Here is an 18,312-nt window from a genome sequence, read left to right on the forward strand (position 1 = left end):
TGATAATGGATTTCCCCTAACATCTGCTGAACCAAGCAAATAAGCAATACCTATTTGTTGTAGAAGATATAGAAAAACAAAAAATGATAAAAATTGTCTTTAACAAATCTGCTACCCATATATAATGTTAACATTATGTATATTATGCTATATTTTTGTCTAGCCACATTTTTCTTTTTTCAACAAAAATGGGGTCCTTATATTTTTTAGAAATGTGTTTATTAGAAAACTTTAGGGCCGGGCGCGGTGGCTCAAGCCTGTAATCCCAGCACTTTGGGAGGCAGAGGCGGGTGGATCACAAGGTCAGGAGATCGAGACCACAGTGAAACCCCGTCTCTACTAAAAATACAAAAAATTAGCCGGGCGCAGTGGCGGGCGCCTGTAGTCCCAGCTACTCAGGAGGCTGAGGCAGGAGAATGGCGGGAACCCGGGAGGCGGAGCTTGCAGTGAGCCGAGATCGCGCCACTGCACTCCAGCCTGGGCAACAGCGTGAGACTCCGTCTCAAAAAAAAAAAAAAAAAAAAGAAAACTTTAGTAGGGGTGTATTGCTGAAGATGAAATAAAATGTGAGAGTGGATAGAAAGACTAGGAAAATAGCCTCCCAAATGCAGAAAGCAGAACAATTTGGGCCGGTTGCATTGGCTCACACCAGTAATCCCAGCACTTTGGGAGGCCGAGGTAGGAGGATCACGAAATCAGGAGATCGAGACCATCCTGGCTAACACGGTGAAACCCCATCTCTACTAAAAATACAAAAAAGTAGCTGGGCATGGTGGCAGGCGCCTGTAGTCCCAGCTACTTGGGAGGCTGAGGCAGGAGAATGGCATGAACCCAGGAGGCAGAGCTTGCAGTCAGCCGAGATCACGCTGCTGCACTCCAGCCTGGGCAACAGCAAGACTCCATCTCAAAAAAAAAAAAAAAAGAAAAAGAAAAAGAACAGTTCGAAAGTCAGGGCTGGAGCTCAGGCAGTGGCACAGTCTCACAGCTCACCGCAGACTTGACCTCCCGTTCTCAAGCAATCCTCCCTCTTCAGTAGCTGGGACTACAGGCACGTGCCACCATGCCAGCTAATTGTTTTATTTTATTATTTTATTTATATGAGACAGAGTCTCGCTCTGTCGCCCTAGCTGGAATGCAGTGGCACAATCTCAGCTCACTGCAACCTCTGCCTCCTGGGTTCAGGGGATTCCCCTGCCTTAGCCTTCCCAGTAGCTGGGATTACAGATACCCGCCACTATGCCCTGGCCTCCCAAATTGCTAGGATTACAGGTATGAGCCACCATGTCCAATCTGTAATTTTTTTTTTTTTAAGGCAGAGTCTCACTCTGTTGCCAGGCTGAAGTGCAGTGGCACAATCTTGGCTCACTGCAACCTCCGCCTCCTGGGTTCAAGAGATTCTCCTGCCTCAGCCTCCCAAGTAGCTGGGACTATAGGCACCTGCCACCATGCCCGGCTAATTTTTGTATTTTTAGTAGAGACAGGGTTTCACCATGTTGGCCAAGATGGTCTTGATCTGTTGACCTTGTGATCCGCCTACCTCGGCCTCCCAAAGTGCTGGGATTACAGGCGTGAGCCACTGCGCCCAGCATAACCTGTAATTTAAAAAGAAAGTTAAGTAACAGGTAGTAAAAGATCCCCTTAAACCAACTACTTGGTCAAATTATATTAATCTTTTTATAGCTTTTATCTTACATAACCAAGCTGCCTTCTGGAAGCTTGTATCAGTTTTTACTTCCACCAATGATACACTCAAGTAATCTACAAACACACTAGAAATTATACTTCTTGTCCACCTGAGAAATGCATATATTTAAGTCAATGCCACTTTAATATTTAAGAAATAATTTCAGGCTGGGCACGGTGGCTCATTACTGTAATCCCAGCACTTTGGGAAGCTGAAGCAGGCGGATCACTTGAGGTCAGGACCAGCCTGGCCAACATGGTGAAACCCCGTCTCTACTAAAAATACAAAATTAGCTGGGCATGGTGGTTCATTCTTGTAATAATCCCAGCTACTCGGGAAGCTGACATAGCAGAATCACTTGAACCCAGAAGGTGGAGGTTGTGGTGAGCCAAGATTGTGCCACTGCACTCCAGCCTGGGTGACAGAGCGATACACTGTCTCAAAAAATAATAATAATAACTACAGGTAAGTCTTCTTTTTCTTTATTTAATATAGATGTTCTTGTTCTCGTAGGAAAAGCTGAATCTCAGTTGTATCCATAGCCCTGTTGTTAATGAACTTATGAGAGGAATTCGTTCACAAATGGATGGATTAATCCCTGGGGTAGAACCACGTGAAATGGCAGCTATGTGTCTTGGATTGGCTCACAGGTGAGAATTACTGGAAAATAAAGTCAACTTACTATTATTTGATAAGCACTTAACATAGCATTGTTCTAAGAATATTACAAATGTTCATTTGAACCTCATCAGAACCTTATGAAGACGATTATAGTAATATCCTCATTTATAGATGAAACTGATGCCCAAGGTCAGTACAGCTAGTAAGTGGTAAAGCCAGGGTTTGAACCCAGGCAGTCTGGCTCCATTGTCTGGATTCTTAAAACCTCAAAACCTCATCAAAGGAATTCTCTACTCCTCTGATCTTGGATCCCCTATTTCTTGGGCTTTCCTTCTTTTATCTCTGCTGAGTCATGCCACTCCTCCATCTACTTAATATTTCCCCAAATTCTGTCATCTGCTGGTCTTATGGGGTAGGTGTGTATTGTGTTTTGATTGTTTTACTCTGATATTTAATGAGGCAAAGAGGACTAGGTGCAGTGGCTCACCCCTGTAATCCCAACTCTGGGAGACCAGGAGTTTGAGACTAGCCTGGGACGACATAGCAAGACCTCATGTGTCTCTTTTTGTTTTGTTTTGTTTGAGACAGAGTCTTATTCTGTCACCCAGATTGGAGTGTAGTGGCGTGATCTCAGCTTACTGCAGCCCCTGCCTCCCAGGCTCAAGTGATTTTCTTTTTTTTCTTTTTTTTTTTTTTTGAGACGGAGTCTCGCTGTGTCTCCCAGGCTGGAGTGCAGTGGCGCGATCTCGGCTCACTGCAAGCTCCGCCTCCCGGGTTCACACCATTCTCCCGCCTCAGCCTCCGAGTAGCTGGGACTACAGGCGCCCGCCACCACGCCCGGCTAATTTTTTGTATTTTTAGTAGAGACGGGGTTTCACCGTGTTAGCCAGGATGGTCTTGATCTCCTGACCTCGTGATCCGCCCGTCTCGGCCTCCCAAAGTGCTGGGATTACAGGCTTGAGCCACCGCGCCCGGCCTGCTCAAGTGATTTTCTTGCCTCAGCTTCCGAGTAGCTAGGATTACAAGCGTGCAACACTACCGCCCAGCTAATTTTTGTATTTTTAGTAGAGACGGGCTTTCACCTTGTTGGCCTGGCTGATTTTGAACTCCTGACCTCAAATGATCCACCCGCCTCAACCTTCCAAAGCAATGGGATTATAGGCTTCAGCCACCACGACTGGGCTCTTTTTTTTTTTTTTGGAGACAGGGTCTCACTGTGTTGTTCAGGCTAGGGTGCAGCGGTGCGAACTTGCCAAGGCAGCTGCAGCCTTGATATCCTGGGATCAAACAGTGCCACCTCAGCCTCCCAAGTAGCTGGGACTACAGGTGCGTGCCACCATCCGTCGCTGGTTTTTTAACTTTTTGTAGAGACGGGGTTTTGCCGTGCTGCCCAGGCTGGAACTGCTAGGCTCAAGTGATCCACCTGCCTCAGCCTCCCAAAGTGCCGCTGCTACAGGTGTGAGCCACCATGCCCAGCCATGTCCCTATTTTTAATTGCATCTTAACCCTATCATATTTAATTAGAAGTCCCTTAGAATAGGCATTATTGCTATGTTGTGATATATCTGTTCATGAAAAGCATAATACTCTGGAATTGCACTACAGTTAACAGGGTTGTGAAGAAAGTAATGGTAGGTAGTTGCTCAAAACCTATGCAATTTTGTAATCAGTACTATCAAATAGTAATCCTAATAAAATTATTACCACAGTTCAAAAGACATCTTAAGTTCATATTAAAGAAATACTGCAGGCCGGGTGCAGTGGCTCACGCCTGTAATCCCAGCACTTTGGGAGGCCGAGGTGGGCGGATCACGAGGTTAGGAGATCGAGACCATGGTGAAACCCCGTCTCTACTAAAAATATGAATAATTAACTGGGCGCGGTGGCGGGTGCCTATAGTCCCAGCTACTCAGGAGGCCAAGGCAGGAGAATGGCATGAACCCAGGAGGTGGAGCTTGCGGTGAGCCGAGATCGCGCCACTGCACTCCAGCCTGGGTGACAGAGCAAGACTCCGTCTTTAAAAAAAAAAAAAAAAACTACAATTAAAAAAGGTCTATTTAAAAAAAAAGAAAAAAGGTCTATTTAAAAATTAAAAGGTGGGCATAGATTGAAAGGGTTGAAGCTGCTAAGTTAAAGAGAGAAAATGCACAAAGGTCAGGGAGAGCTTTGTAATAAGTATTTCTAAGAGAGAACAAATGGTGAAACTGAGTCACAAATCCAAACTTGGGTAAATCTGCATTGTGTATAGCAGTGGTTCTCTATCGAGGGCAATCAGATGTCCCCTCAGTGGGCGTTTGCCAATGTCCATAGACATTTTTGGTTGTCAAAATTGGAGGTGGGGTGGGGTCTGCCACGAACATCTAGTGGATAAAAGTTAGGGATACTGCTAAAGGTCCTATAATGCACACAGCAGCCCCTACAACAAGGAATTAGGCCCAAAATGTTAATTGTGCTGAGATGAAAAACTTTTTTTTTTTTTTTTTTTTTTTTTGAGACGGAGTCTAGCTCTGTCGCCCAGACTGGAGTGCAGTGGCGCGATCTCGGCTCACTGCAAGCTCCGCCTCCCGGGTTCACGCCATTCTCCTGCCTCAGCCTCCGGAGTAGCTGGGACTACAGGCGCCCGCCACCACGCCTGGCTAATTTCTTTTTGTATTTTTAGTAGAGACGGGGTTTCACCGTGTTAGCCAGGATGGTCTTGATCTCCTGACCTCGTGATCCGCCCGCCTCGGCCTCCCAAAGTGCTGGGATTACAGGCTTGAGCCACCGTGCCCGGCCGAAAAACATTTATATACAAACAATATTGTTACTCCACAGCTTTCTGTTTTCAGATGTTAAGAGTGCTGCAAAATTCTTTTTTTTTTTTTTTTTTGAGACGGAGTCTCCCTCTGTTGCCCAGGCTGGAGTGCAGTGGTGCAATCTCGGCTCACTGCAAACTCCTCCTCCCAGGTTCACGCCATTCTCCTGCCTTAGTCTCCCAAGTAGCTGGGACTACAGGCGCTCGCCACCATGCCCGGCTAATTTTTTTGTATTTTTAGTAGAGACGGGGTTTCACCGTGTTAGCCAGGATGGTCTCAATCTCCTGACCTCGTGATCCACCCGCCTCTGCCTTCCAAAGTGCTGGGATTATAGGTGTGAGCCACTGTGCCCAGCAAAGTTCTTAACTGGTAGTATAAAGCTTAATATGTGCTATAAAAGATTGCATGAACCAATATGGCTTGTTTTTGAGACGGAGTCTTGGCTATGTTGCCCAGGCTGGAGTACAGTAGCACGCGATCTCAGCTCACTGCCACCTCTGCCTCCCCGGTTCAAGCAATTCTCCTGCCTCAGCCTCCACAGTAGCTGAGATTCAGGCATGCCCCATCATACCTGGCTAATTTTTGTATCTTTAGTAGAGACATGGTTTCGCCATGTTGGCCAGGTTGGTCTCGAACTGCTAACAGGTGGTCTGCCCACCTTGGCCTCCCAAAGTGCTGGGATTACAGGCGTGAGCCACCATGTCCAGTCCAATATGACTTTTGTATTACACAGCTTATTCTATTTGTCACTCATACATAAACTCATTCATGTTACAGAAATACAGGTGGTAGCAGTATACATAGTTTTTTGTGTTTTTTTTAGTGTGTATTTTCTGATCTTGCATGGTGCATTTCTACTTAGCTGATTTTTCTTCTTAGAAAAACCAATTATAGCTCTGACTACAGGCTGATTTGAGTTAAAAAAAAAAAAAAAAAACTTTAAGGTGTTAATTTAAATGCTTTCCCTAGATGCTATCTTACTAATTTATTTTCCCCTTTTTTCCCAGCCTGTCTCGATATAGATTGAAATTTAGCGCTGATAAAGTAGACACAATGATTGTTCAGGCAATTTGTAAGTATAGTACATGCAAAGTCTGATTTGTTGCTCTGTCCTTCATGCGTTTTCATACTGTTGAAACTGTATCTTTTATGATTCTATCTGTTGAGAAAGAGAAAGGAGGCCAGGTGTGGTGGCTCACGCCTTTAATCCCAGCACTTTGGAAGGCCGACGTGGGCAAATCACCTGAAGTCAGGAGTTCAAGACCAGTCTGCCCGACATGGCAAAACCCTGTCTCTACTAAAAATACAAAAAAATTAAATGTGCATGGTGGTGTGCACCTGTAATCCCAGCTACTCAGGAGGCTGAGGCAGGATAATCGCTTGAACCCAGGAGGCAGAGGTTGACTATTTGGAGATTATATGAATCACAGAGTTAACATTACATTAATTAATTCATTTCTGTTTTTCCATGAAAATGTTAAAAACATAAGTGGAATCTTTGTAGTTGTATGTTCTGCTGTGTCATTAAATGATTTTTAGAAAGCTGAAAAGCTGCCAGGCACAGTGGCTCATGCCTGTAATCCCAGCACTTTGGGAGGCTGAGGCGGGAGGATCACCTGAGGTCGGGAGTTCGAGACCAGCCTGACCAACATGGAGAAGTCCCGTCTTTACTAAAAGTACAAAATTAACCAGACTTGGTGGTGCATGCCTGTAGTCCCAGCTATTTGGGAGACTGAGGCAGGAGAATCACTTGAACCCTGGAGGCAGAGGTTGTAGTGAGTCGAGACAGCGCCATTGCACTCCAGCCTGGGCAACAAGAGCAAATCTCCATCTCACACAAAAAAAACCCACAAAACTCAAAATCTTAATCATATTTCTATTTTAGAAATGCATTTGGCCTTGGCTCACGCCTATAATCGCAACACTTTGGGAGGCCAAGGCTGGTGGATCACCTGAGGTCGGGAGTTTGAGACCTGGCCAACATGGTGAAACCCAATCTTTAGTAAAAAAATAAAAAAATTAGCTGAGCATGATGGTAGGCACCTGTAATTCCAGCTACTCAGGAGGCTGAGGGAGGAGAATCACTTGAACCCGAGAGTTGGCAGTTGCAGTCGGCTGAGATCACACAATTTCCCTCTAGCCTGGACACCATGAGCAGCACTCCGTCTCAAAAAAACAAAAAAGTATTCGGCTGGGCGCAGTGGCTCACACCTGTAATCCTAGCACTTTGGGAGGCCAAGGCAGGTGAACTGCCTGCACTCAGGAATTCAAGAGCAGCCTGGCTAACATGGCGAAACCCTGTCTTCACTAAAAATGCAAAATAGTAGCCAGTTGAGGTGGTGTGCGCCTATAGTCCCAGCCACTTAAGAGGCTGAGGAAGGAGAATCACTTGAACCCAGAAAGCAGAGGTTGCAGTGAGCTGAGATTGCGCCACTGCACTCCATCCTGGGTGATGGAGTTAGACTCTATCTCCAAAAAGAGAAAAAAAGAAATGTGTTCAAGCAGCAAGTCCTTTCCTAGATTTATACCCAAAAGAATTAAAAACAAGAACTCAGAGTTCCTTGCACACCAATGTTCATAATAGTTATTTACAAAACCAAACAGTGGAAACAACCCAGATACCTTTTAACAGATGAATGGATAAACTGCCTTGTGGATGCAGCTTGAATGTCTCTAATCTGAAATTCAAAATGCTCTAAAATCTAAACCTTTTTGTGCTACCACACGAATCCACAAGTGGAAAACTCTACACTTGACCACATGTGATAGGCCACAGTCAAAACTTTGTTTTATGCACAAAATTCTTTAAAATATTACGTAAAACGGCCAGGCGCAGTGGCTCATGCCTGTAATCCCAGCACTTTGGGAGGCCGAGGCGGGCGGATCACAAGGTCAGGAGATCGGGACCATCCTGGCTAACACGGTGATACCCCATCTCTGCTAAAAATACAAGAAATTAGCCAGGCGTGATGGCGGGCGCCTGTAGTCCCAGCTACTCAGGAGGCTGAGGCAGGAAAATGGCATGAACCCGGGAGGCAGAGCTTGCAGTGAGCCGAGACTGCACCACTGCACTCCAGCCTGGGCGACAGAGCGAGACTCCATCTCAAAAGAGTCCCATCCTCAAAATAACCTCACATGTGTTTGCAAATACTCTGAAATACCTCTGGTCCCAAGCAATTTGGATAACGTACACCCAGCCTCTACACACAGTGGAATGTCAGCCAGCCTTAAAAAGAAATGAAATTCTGACACACATTTCATTTCTTACGCTAAGTGAAATAGTCACAAAGTACTGCATGATTCTGCTTATATGAAGTACCTAAAATAGGTGAACTCAGAGACCGAAGTATAGAGAGAACTAGAGGTTGGGGAGAAGGTGGGAATGAGTTACTATTGAATGGGTACAGAATTTTTCAGTTTCTGATGATAAAATTGCTCTGGAAATAGATAGTGGTAATGGTTGCATAACATCATAAATGTACTTAATGCTACTGAATGGTACACTTGAAAATGGTTGAAGTGTTATTATTGTTTTTTTATTTTTTATGACACAGTCTTGCTCTGTCACCCAGGCTGGAATGCAGTGGCATGATCTCGGCTCACTGCAGCCTCCACCTTCTGGGTTCAAGTGATTCTTCTGCCTCAGCCCTCTAGAGTACCTGGGGTTACAGACATGAGCCACCATGCCTGGCTAATTTTTGTATTGTTAGTAGAGACGGAGTTTCACCATGTTGGCCAGGCAGGTCTCGAACTGCTGACCTCATGATCTGCCTGTCTCGGCCTTCCAAAGTGCTGGGATTACAGACATGAGCCACTGCACCCGGCCTGAAGTGTTAAATTTTATATTGTGTATATTTTACCACAATAAATCCCTTTAAGTTCCTGGTTTTCTTTTGTTTTTGTTTTTGTTTGTTTTTAATCTACTACAGCTTTGTTAGATGACTTGGATAAAGAACTAAACAACTACATTATGCGATGTAGAGAATGGTACGGCTGGCATTTCCCTGAATTAGGAAAAATTATTTCAGATAATTTGACATACTGCAAGTGTTTACAGAAAGTTGGTGAGTAATTTGTTCATCCTTTAAGGCATTGAAAGTAAATGAATTTGATTGCATCCTAAAACGTAACGTATAGCATTTTGTTAAGCAAGATTCCCAGGGTTTTTGCAATTTCTATGTATTTGGGAAATGTAGCAATTTAGTGTCTTAAATTTAAGAAACAAAATGAATTTTAACTTAGATTTTGATGGCCTATGACATGACATTAGTACTTAATACTAAATAGCTGTATTTAGTGTTACAGACAGGATTGCTGTCTCTACTGTTAATATACAGAGGAACTTGATTGTTGATTTTTGTTAATGTGCAAAGGAACTTGATTGATTCATGGTTTACTTGACTTACAAATTACTGGCCCCAGCTTTAGTATAAAATTGTCTGTGACATTATTATTAGTCCTGTCTTTTTAAATTTTTGCTACTTATTTTCTGTAATAAGTTTTGTGGCATATTTTGTCTTGTTTTTACTCTGATTATTTTTTGGAGGAAGGTGTTGGGGAGACATTTCATGTCTAAACTTAAACCCTTAAATGAGGAAAACTATTATACTAGGTCAAACTTCTTCATTTTTTTGTTTTGTTTAGGCATCCTTTTCATTGGCTTTCTGCTTTTTCTTTTGACTGTTTGCTGGATTTTATATAATTTGTTGAAGAGTGATTCTCCCTCATCCTCTGCAAACATTCCATAGGCGATAGGAAGAACTATGCCTCTGCCAAACTTTCTGAGTTGCTGCCGGAAGAAGTTGAAGCAGAAGTGAAAGCAGCTGCAGAGATATCAATGGGAACAGAGGTTTCAGAAGAAGATATTTGCAATATTCTGCATCTTTGCACCCAGGTAAATTTTACTTCTGGAGAATCTAGTTGTGGTGTTACCAGCTCTATAATGCTAATTTTTCTGATGGCAATGATGATTTACACTTACTGTTGTTCACCTGATAACATAAATATGAGGGTGTTCAGTCACTACCTCATCTGATGCCATCATGATTTGTATACTTAAAAGGGGGAAATACATATTAAAAGGAAGTAATTTACAATCATCGTCTGAATAATGAATTAACCAAAAATCAATTAAGACGGCAGAGAAGACGCTGGGCGTGTTGGCTCACGCCTGTAATCCCTGCACTTTGGGAGGCCAAAGTGAATCACCTGAGGTCAGGAGTTTGAGACCAGCCTGACCAATATAATGAAACCCCATCTCTGCTAAAAATACAAAAATTAGCTGTGCGTGGTGGCATGCACCTATAATCCAGCTACTCAGGAGGCTGAGACAGAATCGCTTGAACTAGGGAGGTAGAGGTTGCAGTGAGCCGAGATGGCGCCATTGCATCCAACCTGGGCAAAAAGAGCAAAACTCCATCTCAAAAAAAAAAACAAAAAAGATGGCAGAGAATTATGGATTGAGCTTTTTAATTCTGAGTTTTATGTCTATATCTTGTGATTTTTTTTTTTTTCCTTTCAGATTTGAAGATAGTCATATGGGAATTAAAGAGAGCATGACACAAATGTTTATTGCTTAGAAACTTTTTTTTTTTTGGGAGACAGAGTCTCGCTCTATAGCCCAGGCTGGAGTGCAGTGGCACATTCTCAGGCTCATTGCTACCTCTACCTCCCAGGTCCCAGTTTAAGCGATTCTCCTGCCTCAGTCTCCTGAGTAGCTGGGATTACAGGCACGTGCCACCATGCCCAGCTAATTTTTTTATTTTTAGTAGAGATGGGGTTTCACATGTTGGCCAGGCTGGTCTTGAACTGCTGACCTTGTGATCCACCTGCCTCGACCTCCCAAAGTGCTGGAACTACAGGCGAGAGCCATTGGGCCTAGGAGCTGCTTAGCGCTTAAATTTTTTTTTTTTTTTTTTTTTTTGAGACAGAGTCTCGCCTGTCTCCCAGGCTGGAGTGCAGTGGCACGATCTCAGCTCACTGCAAGCTCCGCCTCCCGGTTTCATGCCAGTCTCTTGCCTCAGCCTCCCGAGTAGCTGGGACTACAGGCGCCTGTCACCAGGCCTGGCTAGATTTTTTTTGTTTGTTTTGTTTTTGTTTTTGTTTTTTTGATTTTTTAGTAGAGACGGGGTTTCACCGTGTTAGCCAGGATGGTCTCAATCTCCTAACCTCGTGATCCGCTCGCCTCGGCCTCCCAAAGTGCTGGGATTACAGGCATGAGCCACCGTGCCTGGCCTAGAATCTTCTAAAAGTACAGTTACATTTTCAGGCAGTGGACTAGGTGGTTTACATACATTACATAAGAAAGTCCTCACTACAGCCATTTTATAGAAAACTGATATTAGGATCACGACGTCACGAGATTGCACCACTGCACTCCAGCCTGGTGACAGAGCAAGACTCTGTCTCAAAAAACAAAAAGAAAACTGATGTTAGGCATAGTTGATGTACCCAGGGTTGTGTAGCTGCTCTTTCATGATTGAGGGCTCCAGTGTTTTAGACAGGAATTTTATACTGTTTTTACTCATGATATTTGTGACTCACTTTATTCCTTATACTAGGTGATTGAAATCTCTGAATATCGAACCCAGCTCTATGAATATCTGCAAAATCGAATGATGGCCATTGCACCCAATGTTACAGTCATGGTTGGGGAATTAGTTGGAGCACGGCTTATTGCTCATGCAGGTGATGGTTTTAATGTAGTTTGTAAATATGAGTGTTTGAAGTATTTTCTGGTTAGGATTTTGTTTACATCTTTAAACCACAGCTATTAAAGAAATTTTAGCTAATAACACAAAAGTAGATAGTATGTAGGAGATCACTAAGGGCCAGGTGTTCAATGATGATTTCTATTTGTTTGCCTGATTTCCTTTTGGATAATGAAGGCATCTTTAGTCACTACCTCTTCTGAGACACTTGTAGTCCATTGTTAGAAGTTTGTTATGGTTAATTAGAATAATCAGATGCATGCAGAAGGATAAAACAGTTAACATTTTCATAATAAAAACTCACTAGACCTAGATTTAAATACAGTTTTAAGAAATCACTGTAGAGGATTTATGCCCTCGATTGATTATCTTAGTTTCACTATTGAGTGTGCGGATGTAATATGTTTGACTTTGAAAAATATTTTCAACAACTGATTTATAATAAAACTTTGTATATGTGTATGGCAGTATTATAAGGATGATATGCTATAATTAAAATGCTATGTAATTGAATACCTACAAATACAATGAAGTGCTGATTCATCATTTTTATGTTACTTGGAGACATTGTTATAATCCGTCAAAAAAGATCCCATATCATCTGCATCAGAGTGTTTAAAACAGCATAACTCCTTTTTTGTTTGTTGGTTTGAGACGGAGTTTCAGTCTGTTACACGGGCTGGAGTGCAGTGGCTCACTGCAACCTCCGCCTCCCGGGTTCAAGCAATTGTCCTGCCTCAGCCTCCTAAGTTGCTGGAATTACAGGCGTGCGCTGCCACCACGCCTGGCTAATTGTTACATTTTTAGTTGAGACAGGGTTTTTGCCATGTTGGCCAGGCTGGTCTCAAACACCTGACCTCAGGTGATCTGCCCACCTCGGCCTCCCAAAGTGTTGGGATTACAGGCATGAGCCACTGCGCCTGACCTGGCATATCCTTTAGCTGCATCATTAATCAAAGATTTCATTCAAGTGCCCTCAGCTATAAGATCAGATGATTTCATTGCCTCCACCCATTTTCATAGGTACAGCTAAACTTGTAGCAGTAAGCAATGGCAGGGGTTAATAGAAGTATGTGTTTGTTGGCCAGGCGTGGTGGCTTACACCTATAATCCCAACACTTTGAGAGGCTGAGGTGGGTGAATCACCTGAGGTCAGGAGTTCGAGACCATCCTGGCCAACATGGTAAAATTCCATCTCTACTAATAACACAAAAATTAGCTGGCCTTGGTGGCGTGAGCCTGTAATCCCAGCTACTTGGGAGGCTGAGGCAGGAGAATCGCTTGAACCCAGCAGGTAGAGGTTGCAGTGAACCGAGATTGTGACATTGCACTCCAGCCTGGGTGACAAGAGCAAAACTCCATCTCAAAAAAAAGGAACTATGTATTTATTACACTTTTTAAACTATGTCTAGTGCTTAAATTCATAGCATTAATATTGAGTCTGTTTTCTGACAATAAATATTCTATTCAGCATATCCAACTAAGCAGCATGTTGATAACAATAGTCCCCAGCTATTTATGGGGATATATTCTAAGCTCTCCCTTCCAAGGATGTTTGAAACAGAGGATAGTACTGAACCCTATACTGTATATACTGTTTTTTCCTAAACATACATATCTACAATAAAGCTTAATTTATAAATTAGGTACAGTGGGATATGAACAACAGTAATAATAGAACAGTTATAACAATATTCCAGCAGCCAGGGGCAGTGGGTCACACCTGTAATCCCAGCACTCTGGAAGGCCGAGGAGGGTGGCTCACAAGGTCAGGAGTTCAAGATCAGCCTGGCCAAGATGGTGAAACCCTGTCTCTACTAAAAATACGAAAAAAATTAGCTGGGCGTGGTGGTGGGCGCCTGTAATCCCAGCTACTCAGGAGGGCGAGGCAGATAATTGCTTAAACCTGAGAGGCAGAGGATACAGTGAACCAGGGTCGTGCCACTGCACTCCAGCCTGTGCGACAGCAAAACTCCATCTCAAAAAAAAAAATATGCCAGCATAACTATTTTTGTGCATTGTTTACTTGAATATAAGCACTGCAGTACTACTGCACCACGGAGAGGGCTACAAAAGTGACTAATGGGTAGATAGGGATGGCGGGGGAGCTGAGTGGGGTGGCAAGAGACTTAAAACCTAGTGTTCCTGTGTGTGACATTTATGTCACTCCTGTAGTACACTAATGAAATATAGAATGGTACTACCATCTCTCAGGTGAATAGAGACATTGGACTTAATAAGCTTAACCTTCAGTTTGTCCTAGGCATTCATTGCAAACCTGCTTGTGCTAATGAAGGAATTACAAATGAAACATCAAGGTTTTTAGGGAATTCTGGATTATAGAATTCTATATTATATGTGATTTTTATTTATTGTGGTGGCTATAATATTGTATAGGTCTTTTGTTTTAGTACATGGAACATTCATATATTTGAAGGTGCATTCTTTGTAACTTTTTTCTTTTATAGGTTCTCTTTTGAATTTGGCCAAGCATGCAGCTTCTACCGTTCAGATTCTTGGAGCAGAAAAGGCACTCTTCAGAGCCCTCAAATCTAGACGGGATACCCCTAAGTACGGTCTCATTTATCATGCTTCACTCGTAGGCCAGACAAGTCCCAAACACAAAGGAAAGGTGTGTTACAGGGTTTTGTTTTGTTTTTGAGGTTGGACTTCTTCATTTTTTACAACCCTTTTTTCTTCTGTAGTACACATTAAATCTTTCTATTGTCTCTTTCTCGTTAGAGAATGGTGAGTTATTTAAATAAAAAGCACTTTGTGTACACTGAAGGATAAAGTTAGAAGAAATTGTTATTTGTTGATTTAAAGCCAGTTTCTTCATCGTGTTAGTATTTTTTTCCCCCTAGGATCTCCCTGTGGTTGGCACACTGAAAATATTATCTCTGGCAGAAAAAAAAAAAAATCTAACATTTATGAATCATAAACAATAGTATATGCATTATGCTAAAACACTTTGACAGAATTCACTAAACCTTTTTTTTTTTTTTTTTTTGAGACGGCGTCCTGCTCTGTTGCCAGGCTGGAGTGCAAGTTGCTTGATCTCGGCTCACTACAACCTCCACCTCCTGGGTTCAAGCAATTCTTCTGTCTCAGCCTCCTGAGTAGCTGGGACTATAGGCATGTGCACACCTGGCTAATTTTTGTATTTTTAGTGGAGACGGGTTTCACCATGTTGGCCAGGCTGGTCTCGAATTCCTGACCTCGTGATCCACCCACTTTGGCTTCCCAGAGTGCTGAGATTACAGGTGTGAGCACCCGTGCCCATCCTAAATCTTTAGTAGCCTTATGAGATGTAGGTATCTGTTTTACAGATGATGAAACTGAGGCTTAGACAAGTTAAGTACTTCCAATGTTTTTGAAAGATGTGTTGTTTAACAGAACTAAACTGAAATTTGATAAAATTTAGAGCAGAGTGGTGGAGGGAAATAAAGGGTGCAATAAAATAAAATGTTAATTAGGTTGAAAAAGAACCCACACTTTTTATTATTTATTTATTTATTTATTTTTTGAGACGGAGTCTCTTTCTGTCACCCAGGCTGGAGTGCAGTAGTGCGATCTCGGCTCACTGCAACCTCCACCTCCTGAGTTCACACCATTTTCCTGCCTCAGCCTCCCGAGTAGCTGGGACTACAGGTGCCCGCCACCACTTGCAGCCAATTTTTTGTGTTTTTAGTAGAGACGGGTTTTCACCATGTTGGCCAGGATGGTCTCGATCTCCTGACCTCGTGATCCACCCGCCTCGGCCTCCCAAAGTGCTGGGGTTACAGGCTGAGCCACTGTGCCCAGTCAGAACCCACACATATTTAAGATTGTTATGGGGAAAAAGATGCACTTGTTGTGAATGACCTCAAGGTACAGAACTAATGTCAGTGGGTAGAAAGTAAAGTTATTTTACAAAATCCAGTTTGAGCTAATTTTTGACAGGAACTGCTATAAAATCTTTTCAGCCACAGAATTGGTGGTGATGTATGGCCATTAGATTGTGGCAAAGATTGAAATACGATGGATGATTTGAATTGTATGATTCATAATAGTTTTATAACTCCTAATTTTAAAACATCCTGGAATAAATGTGATAATTTGCTGGAACTGTCTCATGAGCCAGTTATTGAGGATTTTACATCTGAACATGGAATATAGTTCTTCATGTTTTTCTATTAGATTTCTCGAATGCTGGCAGCGAAAACTGTTTTGGCTATCCGTTATGATGCTTTTGGTGAGGATTCAAGTTCTGCAATGGGAGTTGAGAACAGAGCCAAATTAGAGGCCAGGTTGAGAACTTTGGAAGATAGAGGGGTAAGAATACCACATCATGCTTATTCCAGAAGTATTAAACTGTCAAAAGTTAATAAATTGAGTAAATTTATGAAGTTACTTTATCTGCTAAACAGTTTTATGATCCTTGTTAGTATGTCTAAAGTATTCTTTTTGTGCCTACTATTAACAATTGCTATTATTTACCAAGAATTGATGTATACAATAGCATTTGCCATTAGGATATGCTATTCAAAATAACAAAAAATAGCAGAAATTGTTTGCTGGCCCACTGATTCACTAGACTGTTTAGTGTATTATAAAGTGACTTAGAATTGTATTTGTAATTTTTCCTTTTCGTCTTAGATAAGAAAAATAAGTGGAACAGGAAAGGCATTAGCAAAAACAGAAAAATATGAACACAAAAGGTGAGTACATTTAAGTGACAATGGGGTGAATAGTTTTTTTAAATGTTAATTATTGACAGCGATTTTGTAAATTTCACTTTGATGTGCCCATAGTTTTTCAAATTTATTTAATTGACAAAAATTGTTTATTGTGTACATGTTATTTTGGAAAATGTGCACATTGAGGAATGATTAAGTCAAGCTCATTAACATGCATTGTCTTACATACTTTTTTTTGTAGTGAGGACATCTTAAAATCTACTTAGCAATTTTTAAGAATATAACACATTGTTAACTGTAGTTAACCATGTTGTGCACCCCTAATTTTTTTCCGTGCCATTTAGTTTTCCACATTAACTTCTACTTTTCATTCATATACGTATTTATTCATTTCCAGATATTGATAGTAAATTTTTAAATCTAAAGTTTCTCTATAATATGTTCTTTATCAAAAAGTTCATTCAGCCGGGCATAGTGGCTCCTGCCTGTAATCCCAGCACTTTGCGAGGCCGAGGAGGGCAGATCACCTGAGGTCAGGAGTTCAACACCAGCCTAGCCAACGTGGTGAAACCCCGTCTCCACTAAAAATACAAAAAATTATCTGGGCGTGCTGGCGGGCGCCTGTAATCCCAGCCACTTCGGAGGCTGAGGCAGGAGAATCGCTTGAAACCCGGGAGGCGGAGGGGTGCAGTGAGCTGAGATTGCGCCATTCCACTCCAGCCTGGGCAACAAGAGCAAAACTCGGTCTCAAAAAAAAGTTCATTCAGAGTTAGTCCCTACAGAAAACTATTTTGTAAAAAGTATAAAGACAGAAAACAAGTCTAAAAATGGCTGAGGCACAATAAAGCATTCAAACTTAACTATCAGATTAACAAAAGATTTGTATGTGGAGGGGTATTTGGCTTATTATTTGAGGTAATGCTCAATGCTGGTGAGGTTGTCATGGTGGAGGCAGAATGTGGTATAGCTATTCTAGGAAGCCATTTCACAGTATGTATCAAGATTCTTCAAAATGTTCCCAGTCATTACCCAATAAATTATACTTTCAGGGCTCATAAACCTTCAAGAATTTATTTATTTGGTTTTTAAATTTTATTTATTTATTTATTTATTTGAGATGGAGTCTCTCTCTGTTGCCAGGCTGGAGTGCAGTGGCGTGATCCTGGCTCACTGCAACCTCTGACTCCCCGGTTCAAGAGATTCTCCTGCCTCAGCCTCCCAAGTAGCTAGGATTACAGGCATATACCACCACATCCAGCTAATTTTTGTATTTTTAGTAGAGCCGGAATTACACCATGTTGGCCGGGATGGTCTCGATCTCCTGACCTCATGATCCACCTGCCTCGGCCTCCCAAAGTGCTAGGATTACAGGCGTGAGCCACAGCGCCTGGCCTCCTTCAAGAATTTTAATAGTAAAATCTTATACTATAAGTGGATGAAGAGAGCAATATATAGTAACAGTAGCAATTATAAATACATATTTAAGTATAATTAGTGTGTTCTGGAAGGAAATCAAATGTGTTTCTGTGGGCATTCACATTTTCTTTTTTGTGAATTTTCCAGGCTTTCTACAATAGCCATACATTCTGCAATATTTACAGTCTGTAACTTATTATCTCTAGTTGACAAACATGGGTCTTTGTTTCTTAAATTGTAAATGTCTTTAACCTATAAAAATTAAATAGTCATGCAGTTTACAAATCTGCTTAAGAAACAGAACATTTTTAAACTTGTTTTGAACCAATTTTTTTAATGTTCCTGTGCAGTTAATGCTTTTTACTTTAAACATATGCAGTTAAAGCATCAGTTCACATTTTAGGCAC

The 18,312-nt window shown here is 42.0% G+C and overlaps 1 protein-coding gene and 2 non-coding genes across 7 annotated transcripts in view; all 3 read left to right on the forward strand.

Moving 5' to 3' along the window:
* Positions 1 to 18,312, forward strand: part of LOC105468078 (NOP58 ribonucleoprotein) — a 36,733-nt gene that overhangs the window by 15,269 nt on the left and 3,152 nt on the right. For all 5 annotated transcript variants that reach the window (XM_071073197.1, XM_071073200.1, XM_011718037.3 and 2 more), the window contains 8 exons: positions 2,198 to 2,334; positions 6,108 to 6,172; positions 9,030 to 9,164; positions 9,849 to 9,994; positions 11,661 to 11,787; positions 14,279 to 14,442; positions 15,990 to 16,124; positions 16,449 to 16,510. In XM_071073197.1, the coding sequence (XP_070929298.1) occupies positions 2,198 to 2,334; positions 6,108 to 6,172; positions 9,030 to 9,164; positions 9,849 to 9,994; positions 11,661 to 11,787; positions 14,279 to 14,442; positions 15,990 to 16,124; positions 16,449 to 16,510 (971 nt within the window). The remainder of the gene's footprint in view (positions 1 to 2,197; positions 2,335 to 6,107; positions 6,173 to 9,029; positions 9,165 to 9,848; positions 9,995 to 11,660; positions 11,788 to 14,278; positions 14,443 to 15,989; positions 16,125 to 16,448; positions 16,511 to 18,312) is intronic.
* LOC112424383 (small nucleolar RNA SNORD11B) lies at positions 10,056 to 10,143 on the forward strand. Its single transcript, XR_003015128.1, has one exon. It is a non-coding gene; the product is annotated as a small nucleolar RNA SNORD11B (small nucleolar RNA).
* Positions 11,935 to 12,018, forward strand: LOC112424382 (small nucleolar RNA SNORD11). Its single transcript, XR_003015127.1, has one exon. It is a non-coding gene; the product is annotated as a small nucleolar RNA SNORD11 (small nucleolar RNA).

The sequence above is a fragment of the Macaca nemestrina genome, chromosome 11, assembly GCF_043159975.1.
Source record: "Macaca nemestrina isolate mMacNem1 chromosome 11, mMacNem.hap1, whole genome shotgun sequence".
NCBI classification, from domain to species: Eukaryota; Metazoa; Chordata; class Mammalia; order Primates; family Cercopithecidae; genus Macaca; species Macaca nemestrina.